The sequence below is a fragment of the Suricata suricatta genome, chromosome 12 (genome assembly GCF_006229205.1).
Source record: "Suricata suricatta isolate VVHF042 chromosome 12, meerkat_22Aug2017_6uvM2_HiC, whole genome shotgun sequence".
In the NCBI taxonomy this organism is placed as follows: Eukaryota; Metazoa; Chordata; class Mammalia; order Carnivora; family Herpestidae; genus Suricata; species Suricata suricatta.
In genome coordinates, this window is record NC_043711.1 from 77,196,555 (window position 1) to 77,212,298 (window position 15,744).

The window sequence follows — 15,744 nt, forward strand, 5'->3', positions numbered from 1 at the left end:
GGTGGCGCCGGGCCCCGGGGCGGGGGGCGCGCCGGGATGGGCCCCAAGCGGCGGCAGCTGACGTTCCGGGAGAAGTCGCGGATCATCCAGGAGGTGGAGGAGAACCCGGACCTACGCAAGGGCGAGATCGCGCGGCGCTTCAACATCCCGCCGTCCACGCTGAGCACCATCCTGAAGAACAAGCGCGCCATCCTGGCGTCGGAGCGCAAGTACGGTGTGGCCTCCACCTGCCGCAAGACCAACAAGCTGTCCCCCTACGACAAGCTCGAGGGGCTGCTCATCGCCTGGTTCCAGCAGATCCGCGCCGCTGGCCTACCCGTCAAGGGCATCATCCTCAAGGAGAAGGCGCTGCGTATAGCCGAGGAGCTGGGCATGGACGACTTCACCGCCTCCAACGGTTGGCTGGACCGCTTCCGCCGGCGCCACGGTGTGGTGTCCTGCAGCGGTGTGGCCCGCGCCCGGTCGCGCAGTGCTGCTCCCCGGCCCCCAGCGGCTCCTGCCGGTCCGCCTGCGGTGCCCTCGGAGGGCAGCGGCGGAGATTCGACGGGCTGGCACGCTCGGGAGGAGCAGCCGCCGTCGGTGGCCGAGGGCTACGCCTCCCAGGACGTGTTCAGCGCCATTGAGACCAGTCTGTGGTACGACTTCCTGCCCGACCAGGCTGCGGGGCTGTGCGGCAGCGATGGACGGGCGCGGAGGGCCACCCAGCGCCTGAGCGTCCTGCTGTGCGCCAACGCAGACGGTAGCGAGAAGCTGCCCCCGCTTGTGGCTGGCAAGTCGGCCAAGCCCCGCGCGGGCCAAGCCGGCCTGCCTTGTGACTACACCGCCAACTCTAAGGGTGGTGTCACCACGCAGGCCCTGGCCAAGTACCTGAAGGCCCTGGACACTCGCATGGCTGCAGAGTCTCGCCGAGTCCTGCTGCTGGCCGGCCGCCTGGCTGCCCAGTCCCTGGATACCTCGGGCCTGCGGCATGTACAGCTGGCCTTCTTCCCCGCCGGCACCGTGCAGCCGCTGGAACGGGGAGTGGTCCAACAGGTGAAGGGCCACTACCGCCAGGCTATGCTACTCAAGGCCATGGCCGCACTAGAGGGCCAGGATCGCTCAGGCCTGCAGCTAGGTTTGATGGAGGCCCTGCACTTCGTGGCTGCCGCCTGGCAGGCAGTGGAGCCTTCGGACATAGCTGCCTGCTTTCGTGAGGCTGGCTTCGGGGGTGGCCCAAATGCCACCATCACCACTGCCCTCAAGAGTGAGGGAGAGGAAGAGGAGGAGGAGGAAGAGGAGGAAGAAGAAGAGGAGGAAGAGGAAGAGGAGGGAGAAGGGGAGGAGGAGGAGGAGGAGGAAGAAGAAGGCGAGGAGGAGGAAGGGGGGGAAGGAGAGGAGTTGGGGGAGGAAGAGGAGGTGGAAGAGGAGGGTGATGTTGATGACAGTGATGAAGAGGAGGAGGAAGAGGAGGAAGAGAGCTCCTCTGAGGGCTTGGAGGCTGAGGACTGGGCCCAGGGGGTAGTAGAGGCTGGTGGCAGCTTCGGGGGCTACAGTGCCCCGGAGGAGGCCCAGTGTCCTACTCTCCATTTCCTGGAGGGTGAAGAGGACTCTGAGTCTGACAGTGAGGAAGAGGAGGAAGATGAGGATGATGAGGATGAAGATGATGAAGATGAGGAGGAAGATGGTGATGAGGTCCCTGTGCCCAGCTTTGGGGAGGCCATGGCTTACTTTGCTATGGTCAAGAGGTACCTGACTTCCTTCCCCATTGATGACCGTGTGCAGAGCCACATCCTTCATTTGGAACATGATCTGGTCCACGTGACCAGGAAGAACCATGCCCGGCAGGCAGGAGTTCGGGGTCTTGGACATCAAAGCTGAGCCACTGGGCCTAGCCATGCCCGACCCACACGTGGCAGTACCAGCCCAGGGCAGAGGACTCTCTGGGCAGCCGCTGTGGATGGAGCCAGAATGGGGAGCTCCAGACCCTCTAGTGATGTTCCTCGGGCCCTGTGACAGGCCCAGCCATCTCGGTAGGGCCCCGGGCTGTGGTCAGCCTCACTGCCTGCTTATTGCCTCTTTCTCAGAATCCTCTTTCCTCCCCATTTGCCCCTGGGCTTAGGGGACCAGTGGGGAGGTTGGGGAGCTGTCCGGTGCTACCACACCATGCCATCAGTGGACTCGGCCACAGGAGCAGCCAGGGATGGGCCCTGGAAGCTCCCGGCCGGAGAGTGCCTCTCCCCTCTGCCATCCACACTAGGTCTTTGGTGGGGGGGACCCCAAAGCCATTCTGGGAAGGGCTCCAGAAAAAGGTCCAGCCTAGGCCCCCATAAGGCTGGCAGCCCCTCACCCCTGCCCCTGGGCCGCCTTGAGAAGCACAGTCTAACTCACTGCAGGCTGCTGAGCCTGCCTCTGCCTGCTTCCCCATCTTCCCAATCCCTTTTTCTGGCCCAGTCCAGGTTACTTCCGCCCTTGGTTTTCTTTCCAGATTGGAGGTTCCCAAGAGCCCTCCAGGGGAATGATAATGTGCACTTCCCTTGTGGGTAGCTGCAGGCCCCATGCCTCTCCTCCCTCTAGCAGGGCCCTATCCTGGGCAGGGGGCCTGGGGCTGGGCCCAGAGTCCAGCCATCCAGCCACTCCTTTCCCAGTCTGAATTCAATAAATCTGTCCACCCCCCTTTTGTGGGGGTGAACGTTTTAACAGCCAAGGGTGCATCCTTCATGGTCTGGGCTTGCGTCTGTCTTGGGAACACGTCCTTTCCTGGCTCCCTTTGATCCTTGCTCTGGTGGGACATGGAACCAAGTGTTGAGAGGGTGGCCACAGCCTACACCCTGACTGGGGTGAGGGACCACCTCCATATCTAAGTATTATCCAAGCTTGGGGAGGAAGGGTCAGTGTATCTGCTTGGGGTTGAGGAAGTTGGGCCTTGCCCTCCTTTGGAGGTAGAAAGAAGCTTGGGATCAGCTGACTAGAAGAGAAGGGAGGGAGCCAGCAATCCCTCTTGGACCAAATGAAACTGGGAACTAGGCCTATCAAACCCATTAAAGAAGATCCTTGCAGGAGTGGGGCCAGAAGGCAGAGCAAAAGGAGTGTTGAGGCAATTCCTGTGGTCCAGGTTGGAGTTCGGAGGGACACACAGGGCCTCCCTTGGTTTACTTTTGATGCTTTAAGAGGGAGGCCTTTAGGTCTTTCAATGATTGGCATCTCTGAGCCTGGTGGCTGGTTATCCTGGGGACAGTGGCAGGAGAAAGATAAAATTGTACTCCCAAGAGGCTGAGGAAGAATGAGCAACTCGCTGTGTGGTGCCCTCCAGGAGACACCCCAGTCCAAAGGTGAAGATTGGTGCCTCTGCTGATCTCTTACCCCTTTTCTCCTTTCAGGGCCCTGCCCCTCCCTCATTGAGGCCCTCAGGTTCTCATGGTTCCAGCTAGGGGAGGGCCTGGGCTGGGGGAAGCCAGGCAGCTCTGGGCCCCAAACCGGTTTTCCCACCTTCACTAGGGCTGGCACATCACTGCTGTGGTTCCCTCCCCACCACTTCCTTTCAGTTCTTCCTCTCTCCACCCTGGAATGTTGGGGGTGGGGGGACATCTAGGCCATCTTTTATCCCTTACCTGCCCCGGGTGTGGTCCCTTCTAGAAAGGCAAGGCCAATATATATGACTTTAAAACAAGAAGGTAGATTCACAATTCCACACTTGGCCTTCCACATTCCTAGCACTCAGGGTTTCCCCTGTAGGCCTTGAAGGCAATGAAACCTAACTGACGGGAAAGTGGTTGGGATTCCCCTTACCACCATCTGAGCTATGGAATAGGAAACCCAAAAGTCATAAGGAAGCCCAGCCTACGCCCTGATCTGCTCTGGAGTAAGATGGGATGGGAGCCGTGGCTTTCTCCCCAGATGCCCCTGTTCAAACCGGTCCTTCACCTCAAATACCAAGGCAAGTCCTTTCCATTTGTCTTCTCTTCTGCTGGAACTGAGATCATCTTATTAATGATGGAACCAACTGATGTTAATAGGGCTCTTGTTGTGTACCAGGCCCTCTGCTAAGCACTTTAGATGCTCACAAACCCCCTGTGAGGTAGGTAAAACCACGAAAAAAGAGACACAGAGGTCCAGTAATGTGCCCAAAGCCACTATGCAAGTCTTTGGTGGAAGCAAGCTTTCTTCCCTGCCTGACCCTAGATCGCCCCTTTATTGCTATTTTGTGTCCCTTCATTAAGGAAGAGTCCACATCCCTAACCCTTCTACAAATAGTGCTCCTTTGAAATGATACTGGCTACTGAAATCCATTTCTAACTCATGGAAGAATAGCTCTTTGGAGGTAGATGAGGAATTGTGGAAGTGTTTACAGGAGCTATTGCAGCTTTTATAAATGTAGTTAATTCCCATAACCCCAGACCCCATACAAATGCAGATCTGTTAAGTACCCTTCTCATTTTCCTCCTTCTTACCCCACTGGGACAAATAGGTGAGAGCCATTCCCACTTCACAAAGGAGGAAATAAAGTTAAGGAGTTAAATAACCTGCCCTAGACACTAGCCTTGAGCCTTAGTATTCTCCCTGGGAGTCTGGGTGACACATTAAATGCCCTACCAGGACACTGCTGGGAAGGGCAGTGGCCCTAACAGTAGAGAGCTTTGAGGAGGGACCCAGCAAGGAGGCACTGTCAAACAGCCTATCACACAATCCAGGTGGGAAGCAGCAGATGATTAATTACAGTGTACACCCAGATAAAGCTGACAAGACATTGGGATGCTGCCTTTACTTGGGACTGATAGCTGAAGGATCCAGAAGGGGAATCTCGGCCCTGAGGATGCTGGTGCAGGGATTCTGAAGGCCCAGTTGGGTTTGGCAGGACCCAGAGTGGACCAGTGACTGATCAGATGGAGTGGGAGCAGATACTGGGAAGACAAGGCTACTTAATCGCCTGTTCAAAGCTGGGGCCTGAAGTAGGTAGAGGAAGAAAACTACAACTCCCAGAAGTCCCTGTTCCCCTCCGAGTCAAGGACAGTTGCCATGGTTTCAGAAAACAATATGGCTGCTCCCAGCGGGGAGGAGAGTTCCCCGGTTAGAGAGGCAGAGGCGGGTCTGGGCGCCCTCGGTGGCGAAAGAAGAGACGCCTGAGAGAGATCGTGCGATTTGGGGCTGACGCTACACGGCTGGAACGGGCTGGCCTTGCTGGGGGGCCAATGGCAGGCAGCGTGGACGAGGAGGCGTTGCACCAGCTGTACCTGTGGGTAGACAACATCCCCCTGTCCCGGCCCAAGCGAAATCTCTCCAGGGACTTCAGTGATGGAGGTGTGCGCCTCAGTGTGTGTGTGCGCCTCAGTATGTGTCTCGTGTGTCTGTGTTTGTCTACACATTCTGTCATGTATGCACGTATGTAAGGAGTCTGTGTGCATGTGTCTCTTTGTGCTTCTGTGCATGTGGGTATGTGTATGTTGGGGGGTGTCTATCACCTGGAACCTCAATTATAGAAGTGTGTGTGTGTGTGTGTGTGTGTGTGTGTGTGTGTGTGTCTGTATCTGTGGGACGATGGCTATATGTGGGTCTATACATATTTACCTTTGTTCTATCACTTATGGATGTATGGTTGTGGTGTATGTCTGAGTGTGAGTCTGTGACTCCCTCCTGGGACATTAATGACTAAGACATGTGTCTGGGTATGTTTTTGTGCATCTCTCTGTATGTACTTGTTCATTACTATATTCTATATATCTGTTTTGCGGGAGTCTGAGCTTGTGTATGTTCATATGTTTGTTGATACATTCTGTCCTGTATGAATGTAGGGGGTCTTGTGTGCATATGTGTTTGTGATTGTTAGGTGTTTGTGTGTCTAAGACTGTCTCCTAAGATTTTAATGACAGAAGTATGTATTTCTGTATGTGTATATTGGTGCCTATGTGACTTATTGTGCTTTATGTATGTGTTGGTGACTGTCTCTTGGAACTTCAGTAGTGGAAATATGTGTCTGTGTATGTGTTTGTGCATCTCTATGGTGTGTGTGTGTGTGTGTGTGTGTGTGTGTGTGTGTGCCTGTGTGTCTACACATATGTATGACCATATCTGCAAGGGGATCTTATTACACGTGTCTTCTTGTGTGAGTTTGTGACTCTTTCCTGGGACTTTGCTGTTGGAATGTGTGAATGCTGGGGTGGGCCCCCAGGCTCCAGATGGGCTCTCTTGGAGATTCATTCTCTAGAAGACCAGAAACCTCAGTTTTCATATACCTGAGTTAATGGGGATGGTATGCTGCTTCTGTGGGGTAATCAGCTATTCACTGATTTTTAATCTTGCTTTCTTGAACCCCTTCCCTCTCCTCCACTACCCCTCCCTCCGTATCATCCATCCCCTTTCCACAAACTCCACCTATCTGCCTGGCCACACCACTCTGCAACCTCCGATTCTCCTATCCCTCCTATCCCGCCCACATCTTCTCCCTATCGCTTCTCCCTTACCTACCCCACCCCTTCCATGTCTGCTTCCATTCCCTCAGTCCTGGTTGCAGAAGTTATCAAGTTTTACTTCCCCAAGATGGTGGAGATGCACAATTATGTCCCTGCCAACTCTCTCCAACAGAAGCTTAGCAACTGGGGTCACCTAAACAGGTAGCAGAATACTTGGGTGCACTAGCGATATCTCCACCCCTCCCACAGGATCCCAGGAAGGGCTGCCCCAGCCCTGCCGGCCCCCACCCCCACCCCCTGCTTCTCTTATGATCTCCAAAGCCCGGGCTGGAATTCTGTTGGGTGGCAGGGTAGGGAGGGACAACGCAGGCAGAACTGGTAACAAAATCAAGGGCCTTTTTTTTTTTTTTTTTTTTAATTGAGGACGAGACAAAGGAAACAGGACAATCAAGATTCGGGCTCATTCCCCCAAAGCCGCACCCCTTCCTTCTCCCCGCCCCCCCCCCCACGCCCTTCACTTCTTTCCCCGAGGACCCAGTCCTCCATTCCTGTGTCTATTCCCAGGAAGGTGCTGAACAAGCTGAACTTCTCGGTACCGGAGGACGTGATGCGCAAGATCGCGCAATGCGCTCCAGGCGTGGTGGAGTTAGTGCTCATTCCGCTGAAGCAGCGCCTGGAGGAGCGCCAGAGGCGCAGGAAGCAGGGCGCGGGCTCCTTACAGGTGCCACCCCTCGAGCTTCTCCCATTACTTTATGGGAGCTTCGCAGGCAGCCGGAAGCCCCGCTTTGGCAATAAGTGTGGGAGAAGGGTGTCTGGCAGAGGGAGCCTAGTCTTGGGACTAAAGAGACATGGGGCTCCTTGGGGATGAACGAGTCCTATCTCACAGTAAACCCCGGGGGTTTTTCAGGAGCTGGCTCCCCAGGATGGCACTGGCTACATGGATGTGGGTAAAGTGGCCTTTACTTTCCCTTTCTCCAGGAGCAGCTTTCCTCCTGTCTTTCCTCCCTATGGAGGGAGGGGGAGCGGGGTTGGGTGAAGCAAGGAAGAAGTCACAAAAAAAGGACTTCAGCACGGTTAGCTCCAACCCTTGCCTCCTCTCAGGTTTGTCCCAGAAGGCCCGAGGGGAAGGTGCCCAGGACCCCCAGGGAGGAGGGCAGCTCAGGTAAGGAGGCTGGGAGTTCCTACCTCACCAGGCCTGGTGATCTCCCTACACAGGGCTGGCAGGTAAGGCTGGGGATATAGGCTGTTCCTGGAAAGGCAGGAATGGGGGAGACGAGGAAGGCCTGGCTGAGGAGCATTGGAAGGGTGAGTGAGAGTGGGGCCCGAGGTCCGGGCCTCTGCTGAGCTGCTTCCCACCCCAGGGGGGACCGGCTGCCCGCGCCCCGACCTCCTGGATATAGTCAGGCACTGCAGGGCGACCCAAGCTTCGTCCTCCAGATCGCTGAAAAGGAGCAGGAGCTGTTAGCCTCGCAGGAGACTGTGCAGGTGAGGGCGGGCGGTGGTGGGGTGGTGGGTGCTTAAGACCTGCAGTGGTGGGGACAGAAGGCAGCTGGCATCTGGCTTTACCTTCGTGCGGCGCGGCCCAGGTCCTGCAGATGAAGGTGAGGCGCTTGGAGCACTTGCTCCAGCTCAAGAACGTGCGCATCGACGACCTCTCCCGGCGGCTCCAGCAGGCAGAGCGTAAGCAGCGGTGAGCGGCGGCCTGGGCCGCGCTGGGACACCCCAGTAACCGCCAGAGCCGGAACGCCGAGACCGACGCACCCACCCACGCACCCAACGAAGGACAGACTGACCAACGCTCGGGCCGAGCCAGCAGCTCCAATGAGCCTCCAGGGGCGCCAGCACACGCATCCCTTGCGGTGGGGATGAATGTTGGGGGGCAGTGAGGCAGGACCCCTCAGAACGGAGACCCCCGGACTGAGCCACCTCCTTACACTCCATTCGGGTCAGGAGAATGGATCGCTTTCCAGAACCTAGAAGCCACGTGCAGAGACCTGGCATGCTCCCCAAAGCAGTTCCCTACACCAGGGGCCCCACCTTGGTGCTCCCTGCTCTGGGCCTTAGGGGGCAGTGTCCCGGCTCGGTGCACACCCCTAGGTCCCCGCCGAGCTCTGAGGACAGCTGCGTCTCCATCCAGGCTAGTTCACTCTGCGCTCGGGACCGCAGAGGAAGCTGCCCCAGGCAGCCGAGGGAGCCGCTTCCCTCTCCTGCGCCCTCACCTGGGACCCCGCTAGAGGCTGGAGAGCACAACAACTGGAGAGGAAAAGGTGAGGAGTGGCTTCAACCTGGAATGGGGAAGACATGGGCTGTGCCTGTCCCAATCACCCTCTCTTCCTACGGAGGCACCTTTGAGAATGCTTTGGAGATAGGGGACCACACTACCCCCATTAAAGTAGTGCTATCTTTCCTGTGCCTGGCTTCTCTGTCTAGTTTTCTTGCTCTTCTTATGTCGCACTGCCCCCTCCACCCCCCACTTTGTGTGAAAGGGCCTTGTAGGCCCAGAGTGGGTCTCACCTTTGGGCAGCTGGGCCCTGGGTGGCCGCTGCCTGGTAGATTGACAATATCACAAGAGTCAGGTCTTATGCACTAGAACAGCCTGGCTTCTAAAACTGGCCTTAGACGGACCCCCAATCTCGCCTTCACAGAATCATCCAGCCCTGTCCAAACCCAACTCCAAACCCAGGCTTCTGATTCTCCCCAAATGTAGCCACACACTCACCCTCAAATCTGCCCACGGACTGACCCCTAAATCTGTCCTCTGTATGACTCCCAACCTGCTCACAGACCGATCCCTAGTTCTATGGACTGAGGCCAAGCTTGATTCCCAACCCTGACCGAGACACTATAGCCATGATGCGACCTTAACTCTGATAATTTACTGACTACTAGTATTACATTCTGAGACCCCCAGTTCTATTCCTAGATATATTTCAGCATATACCCAGAGGAAACTTAAGCTTTTGTGTTCTGTATTGTGTGACACTGTGCAGCAATATTCACAATGACATTCTTTGTAACAGAAAAGAATTGAAGATAACCTGTATTACTTTGTATCACTATGTAAGAAATCACCACAAACTTTAAAGAGCACAAATTTATTATCTCACATTTTTCTGTGTGTCAGGAGTCCAGGAGTGGTCTAGCTGGGTCCTATGCTTCAGAGTTTCTCATAAGGCTGCATTCAAAGTGTTGGTGAGGGCTGTGGTTTCATCTAAAGTCTTAACTGGGGTAGGATTCACTTCCAAGTTCTCTTGGTTGTTGACAAGAGTTCAGTTCCTTGTGGGCCATGGGACTAAGGGTTTCACTTTCTTGCTGGCTGTTGGCTGGTGCCCTCAGTTCCTTTCCATTTGGTCACTTCCAGTGTGCTAGCTCAATTCATCAAAGCCAGCAAGGGAGAGAGTTAACAGTCTTCTAGCAAGCTGGCAATTACAATCTTATCTAATATAATCACAGAAGTGACATCCATCACAGTTGTTGTATCCTATTTATTAGAAGTTAAGTCATGAGGTCCAGCTCACATTCAAGGAGAGAGGTGTGCATGGGTGTGAATACCAGGAGACAGGGATCATTGGGAACCATGGTAGAAGCCACCACAAGGAGGAAAAGTCAATGAAAGGATAAAATCTAGGATAGTGATTACCTCTGAGAGAAGCAGAGTACAGAGATGCAAGAAGCATATTAGCAAGTTATTTTCAATGTTTTAGTCCTTGGGCAGGTGGTGGGTTTACAGGTGTTAATAGTGGGCTGTTTATGGACAACAGGGAGAGAGAGCGTTATGAAGTAAGGAGTATAGGTAGCCCAATTCTGTTCACCTCAGCTGCTAAAATAATAAATAAAAATACAAATTGATGACTACTCCTGACCTTGGTCTGAGCCTCTTCACTGTCTCTTCCCTTGGTCTGAGCCTCTTCCCTGTCTCTTCCCTGCACTCAGCCTGTTCTTGGGTTAACACTGGCTTCAGCCTGACCTCCTACTTTCCCCAAATTAACCACCAGCCCTCACACATATTGACCCCAGCTCTAGCACTGTTATCTTGCTTTAGTCTGCATTGATTCTCCAGAGTTCTGTTCTCTGAATCTGTCATCACAGACCACAGCTGGAGACTCCTATGTGTGGAGCTGGTAGGAATGGTTTGTTAAGGGGTTTGGGGACCAGGAGGTTGGGTAGGGCATGGCTCTACCTGACAAGAGGACAGTGGGCCCAGAGTACAGGTTTGGTGGCAGGGATCACCCTCTCAGGAGTCTGCTGGCTTCCCCCATGGCAGAGGCTGGGCCAAGTCTTAGAGGTTCCTCTTCCTTGAGTTCCTGCCCCAGCCCTGGCTATTCCTCACACCCAGACATGCCTGAATACAAAATCATGTTCAAAACCCTACAAATTAAACCCCCCAAACAATGAAGAGTTTTATTGAATATTTCTCGGCAAGAAATATGAAAGTGGATTAGACCACACATTATAATCCTATAACTCTTTTTTTTTAACATCTCTCTTATTCCCCAAACTTCCCCTCTGACAGCTCTTGCCATAATTTCCCCCTCTGATCCTCATGCCCTTCTTCCCTTTCTGACCCACATGAAATCTGATTTCTTCTGGTTCATTCATTTATTAATTCTTCAAATGTTTATGTGGTGCCTACTATGTACTAAATGCCAGGAACATAAATATAAAACACAGTTTGTTTCTCCAAGAATTCACAATCCTAGAAGAGGAGAAGGCAAGCAAAAAGGTACTTAAATTTTGTTGTTACTCAACATTTTGAATAGATAAACACACCTGCAATAGGGTTAACCTTTATTTTTGGTTTCTGTGCATTCTTTCAAAATGGTCTTTTTGTGAATGCAAGCAAATATTCACCTTTATTGCTATTCCGCCCTCCCCCTCCCTTTATTTTACCATAAAGGGGAAGCATACTACTGTCCTGAATCTTGATTTTTCCAATCCATATGCTCTCGTACATGTATGTGATGGTCAATGTTATATACCAACTTTACTGGGACACAAGGTACCCAGGTATTTGGTCAAACATTCTTGGTGTTTCTGTGAAGGTGTTTTCAGATGATATTAGCATTTAAATATAAAGATAGGGTCACCCGGGCACTCCATTGGTTAAGCATCAGACTTAGACTCAGGTCATGATGTCATGAGTGTGACTCACACATGAGTGTGAGACTGAGCCCTGTGTCCAGCTCTACACAGGGCTCTACATGGAGCCTGCTTAAGACTCTCTCCCTCTTCTTCTGCCCTCCACCTTCTCTCAAAATAAATAAATAAATAAATAAATAAATAAATAAATAAATAAATAATAAAGGTAGACTGAATAAAACAGATTGCTCTCTCTAATATGCATGGGCCTTGTCCAATTAGTTGAAGGCCTGAATGGGATAAAAAGGATGTTTCTTCCCTGAGTAAGAGAAACTTTCTTCTTTCTGATGGCCTTTGAACTGGGACTTTTTCCCCCTGCCTTTGAACTCTAACTGAAATATCAATTCTTCCTTTGTCTTGCGCCTGCCAGCCTTTGGATTTGACTCTCGTAGGTTCCAGCTTGCTGACTCATTCTGTATGCAGACTTGCCAATTAGCTCTTCCATTACAAGAGCTAATTACTTATAACAAGTCTCTATCTGTATCACCTAAAGCCCTGTCTCTATATCATCTCCCATTAGTTCTGTTTCTCTGGCGAACTTCAACTAATACAATATTTTTCCATATCAATACATTGAAAACTTCTTGTTTTAAAAGCCATATAAAATTCTATTATGTGCACAAAATTTAATTAATCAGTTCTCTGTTCATGGACACTTAAGTTGTTTCTGTTATTTATAACAATAATTAAACAATGAATAACCACCTACATTCATAGTTTAGGACTTCATGCAAGTATATCTGCATGATTAATTCTGTGTTAGGACAAAGAGTGTGTGCATTTGTAACCTTGATGGATATTGTGAAATTGTCCTCCATAAGGGCATGGTTCAGAGCAGAGCCTGAAGAGTGGTGGCCTGTTGCCCTGTGTTAGTTTGCACAGCGTCATGTTTTTACAAAACTAACTGATAATTTTTGTATTAATGAGGAGGTAGGGCAACTGGAAAACTCCTACTACTCTGCTAATGAAGTATGAGTACAACCATTTTAGAAAATAGTTTGGCAGTGTCGTGTAAAATTAAACATCTGCCTATGCTATTGTATCAGAAACACCAAACATAGTTGACTTTGGGTAACTGTTCAACAGCTTCTGTAAGATTGTGGTTTGGCATCTGGTGCTGGAGCTTAGAGTCAACAGGTCACGCTATTGGGAAGGGAGGTTGAATATAAAGTGGGGGAAAGAAAGGACAAGCCGGAATCTATGAGCATAAGCTGGAAGCTTTGATACAAACTCAGTTCCCATGACCTCCAAACTTGATGATATATATAAGTGTCCTGCAGGAGAGGCTGGTGCCCTCTGTTATCTGGCCCAGGAGTCAAAGAAGCTGAAGGAGGATCCAGGGAAAGGTGGAGTAGTGGCAAGCCTGACTGCTATCGCATGTCAATGACGTGAGCCAACAGATCGGCAACAAAGTATATGAGCTACAAAACTTCTGCCTAGACTTTGCGAGTGTACCAATACAGCCACTGCTTTTCTTCCACCCTCCAAATCTCATGCCAAAATGCTTGTTGTGGAGGTGCCTGGGTGGCTCAGTAGGTTGAGCATCTGACTCTTGATTTTGGCTCAGATCATGATTCCAGAGTCATGGGATTGAGCCCTGCATTGGGCTCTGCACTGAGTGTGGAGCCTGCTTAAGATTCCCACTCTCTCTCTCTTTGCCCCTCTCCCCAACTTGCAGTCTCTCTTTCTCTCTAAAATAAAAAATAAAAGGGGCACTTGGGTGGCTCAGTTAGTTGGGTGTCCAACTTCAATTCAGGTCATGATCTCAGTTTGTAGGTTCGAGCCCTGGGTTGGGCTGTGTGCTGACAGCTCAGAACCTGAAGCCTGCTTCGGATTTTGTGTGTGTGTCTCTCTCTGCCCCTCACCTGCTTGCACTCTGTCTCTCTGTGTCTCTCAAAATTAAATAAAAGTTAAAATTTTTTCAATAAAATAAAAAACAAATTAAAAACATTTTTTAATGTTTTATTTAGTTTTGATAGAGAGACAGTGCATGAGAGGGGGAGGGGCAGAGAGAGAAGGAGTCACAGAACCGGAAGCAGGCTCCAGGCTCTGAGCTAGCTGTCAGCACAGAGCCCGACGTGGGGCTCGAACCCACGAACGTGAGATCTGACCTGAGCCGAAGTCGGAGGCTCAACCAACTGAGCCACCCAGGCGCCCCAAAACATATTTTTAAAATGCCTGTTGTGGCCCACCCTCATTGGAAGGGAATTCTGGAAAATGTAGTACACCATAGCTAAGTTGACACATTATAAAGGCACAGCAGCTATGCTCCACCAATTTCATTTCTCAACATGTACTCAAGGGAAATACATACATATGTTTACTGAGACCAATACTAGAATACACAATACAGTTTATACTATCTTTGTGCAGGGCTTCTTTTGCTCAACATTGCCTGTGACGGTCATCATGTTGTATGTCTTCAGTCGAGGTTGCTCTTTGTCATTACTGTATGATAGGCCTTTGCATAAATACAGTGCAGTTTATTTATTCATTCTATTGTTGATGGACACTTGGATTGTCTCCAGTTTGGGGCTATTCCAAATGTGCTGCAATGCATATTTGTATACATGTCTTTTGGTATGTAACTAAGAGTGGAATTGCTGGGTCAAAGGGTTGGCATTTTCAGCTTTATTAGGATGCTGCCCAGTGGTTTTCCACCAAGGTTACAGTTGTTTAATTTTTATTACAAAGAATAGAGTCCAGAATACCATGTGTTTGGAGCTGGAACAGATATTTTACGAGTTCAATCTGTTCTCCTAAACTGGAGTCATTCTTTTTTTTTTAATATTTATTTACTTATTTTTGAGCGAGAGAGAGAGAGAGTGCACACAAGCAAAGGAGGGGCAGAGAAGGAGGGAGACAAAGAATCCCAAGCAAGCTCTGTGCTGTCAGAGAACAGAGAGATCATGACCTCTGAAGCTGCTCTTAATTCCTTCCCATACTGCCCCAATCTCCAGGGAGCCTGTGGCTTCTCTCAAAGGTCTATTAAGGCCTTCCACACAGGAAGTCCCAGGGCCTGGGCACCACTCTGATGTTAGCATCCTTCTTCTTGGTAAACAGACCCATTGGGCTGTAATGGGGCAGCCATGTAGCATCAAATCTGACTCCCTCCTGGCACAAAGAATCTCATTTCCTCCTGGAGGCTTTCCAGAGCCATCTGTACTTATGGGGCCTTGGGGCCTTCCCTTGGAGCCTGTATATCTCAGGGCATGGGCAGCTCTGTATTGCTGGTCCTTCCAATCGGCCAGTCAGCCAGTCTGCCCAGCACCTAGGAGTGTGAGGAGTGTTTGGCAGGGACAAGAAACCACAGCTGTTTTTGTGTGGTGTGCTCCCACCCTGAACTGTGAGAGCCTGTAATTCCACAGCCCAGCACAGTAACTTGCTCATCATGCATACTCAATATTTGTTTAAAGCAGTTGACAGTTAGGAAACGGCCCCAGGCAGTGCCCAGTTAGCAGCTAGTCTCTGCGTTTGTAAAAGCCCACACCAGGGATAGTTTTGAGGAGAGGTTGTCTAGAAAGACATAATAAAGGCAAGTCGTAACTGGTCTTGAAGGGAGGGTGAGTTTTGCCCATGAAAGGAGAGTGGAAAGGGCATTCTAGGTGGAAAGGCAGCATGAGGTATCATGAAAGCAAATGTCTACACAGACCCAGAAGGTAAAATCAATGTGAGAAAATAGGGATTGGTGGGGACAACAGCAAGTTGATGTGCCAGTCTTTGGTATCAGGCTAGAATGTGTGTCCATGTTGTTAGATCTTCTGGTATTTCAAAGGGGGAATAAGAAGAGGAAGGGGAGGGAGAGGAAAAAGAGGGAGAGGAGGAGGAGAAAAGGGAGAAGAATTAGCATTTTTTTACTTTAAATTTTTTAATGTTTTATTTAGTTTTGAGAGAGAGAGAGAGAGAGAGAGAGAGAGAGAGAGAGAGAGACAGCATGAGCAGGGGAGGGTCAGAGAGAGAGGGAGACACAGAATCTGAAGACCGGCTCCAGGCTCATGAGCTAGCTGTCAGCACAGAGCCTGACGCTGGGCTCGAACCCACAGACCGTGAGATCATGACCTGACCTGAAGTCGGACGCTCAGCCAGCTGAGCCATCCAGGTGCCCTGAATTAGAATTTTTAAAAGCCTTGTGGGCTAAACAAATATCTGTCTGCTTTAGGCCCACTGTCTGTCAACTTTGAACGCTGAAGAATATAATAGACGTGGGAATACATTTAGCAGG

General features: G+C 51.0%; 2 protein-coding genes across 3 annotated transcripts; both read left to right on the top strand.

The window, feature by feature from the left end:
• Positions 1 to 7: 7 nt before the first annotated feature.
• On the top strand, positions 8 to 2,683 carry CENPB (centromere protein B). The gene has a single exon (XM_029916812.1). The coding sequence runs from the start codon at positions 37 to 39 to the stop codon at positions 1,855 to 1,857; it is 1,821 nt and encodes a 606-aa protein (XP_029772672.1). The 5' UTR covers positions 8 to 36; the 3' UTR covers positions 1,858 to 2,683.
• A 1,374-nt stretch (positions 2,684 to 4,057) lies between these two features.
• SPEF1 (sperm flagellar 1) lies at positions 4,058 to 8,795 on the top strand. Of its 2 annotated transcripts, XM_029917154.1 has the most exons (8): positions 4,058 to 5,274; positions 6,473 to 6,584; positions 6,948 to 7,104; positions 7,291 to 7,330; positions 7,485 to 7,545; positions 7,745 to 7,868; positions 7,970 to 8,073; positions 8,521 to 8,795. In XM_029917154.1, exons 1-8 carry the CDS (start codon positions 5,166 to 5,168, stop codon positions 8,615 to 8,617), a joined length of 804 nt encoding a protein of 267 aa, XP_029773014.1. In that variant the 5' UTR covers positions 4,058 to 5,165; the 3' UTR covers positions 8,618 to 8,795. The 2 variants fall into 2 exon arrangements, with proteins under 2 accessions (XP_029773014.1, XP_029773015.1); XM_029917155.1 differs by having other exon boundaries at positions 7,970 to 8,614.
• The last annotated feature ends 6,949 nt before the right edge of the window (positions 8,796 to 15,744 follow it).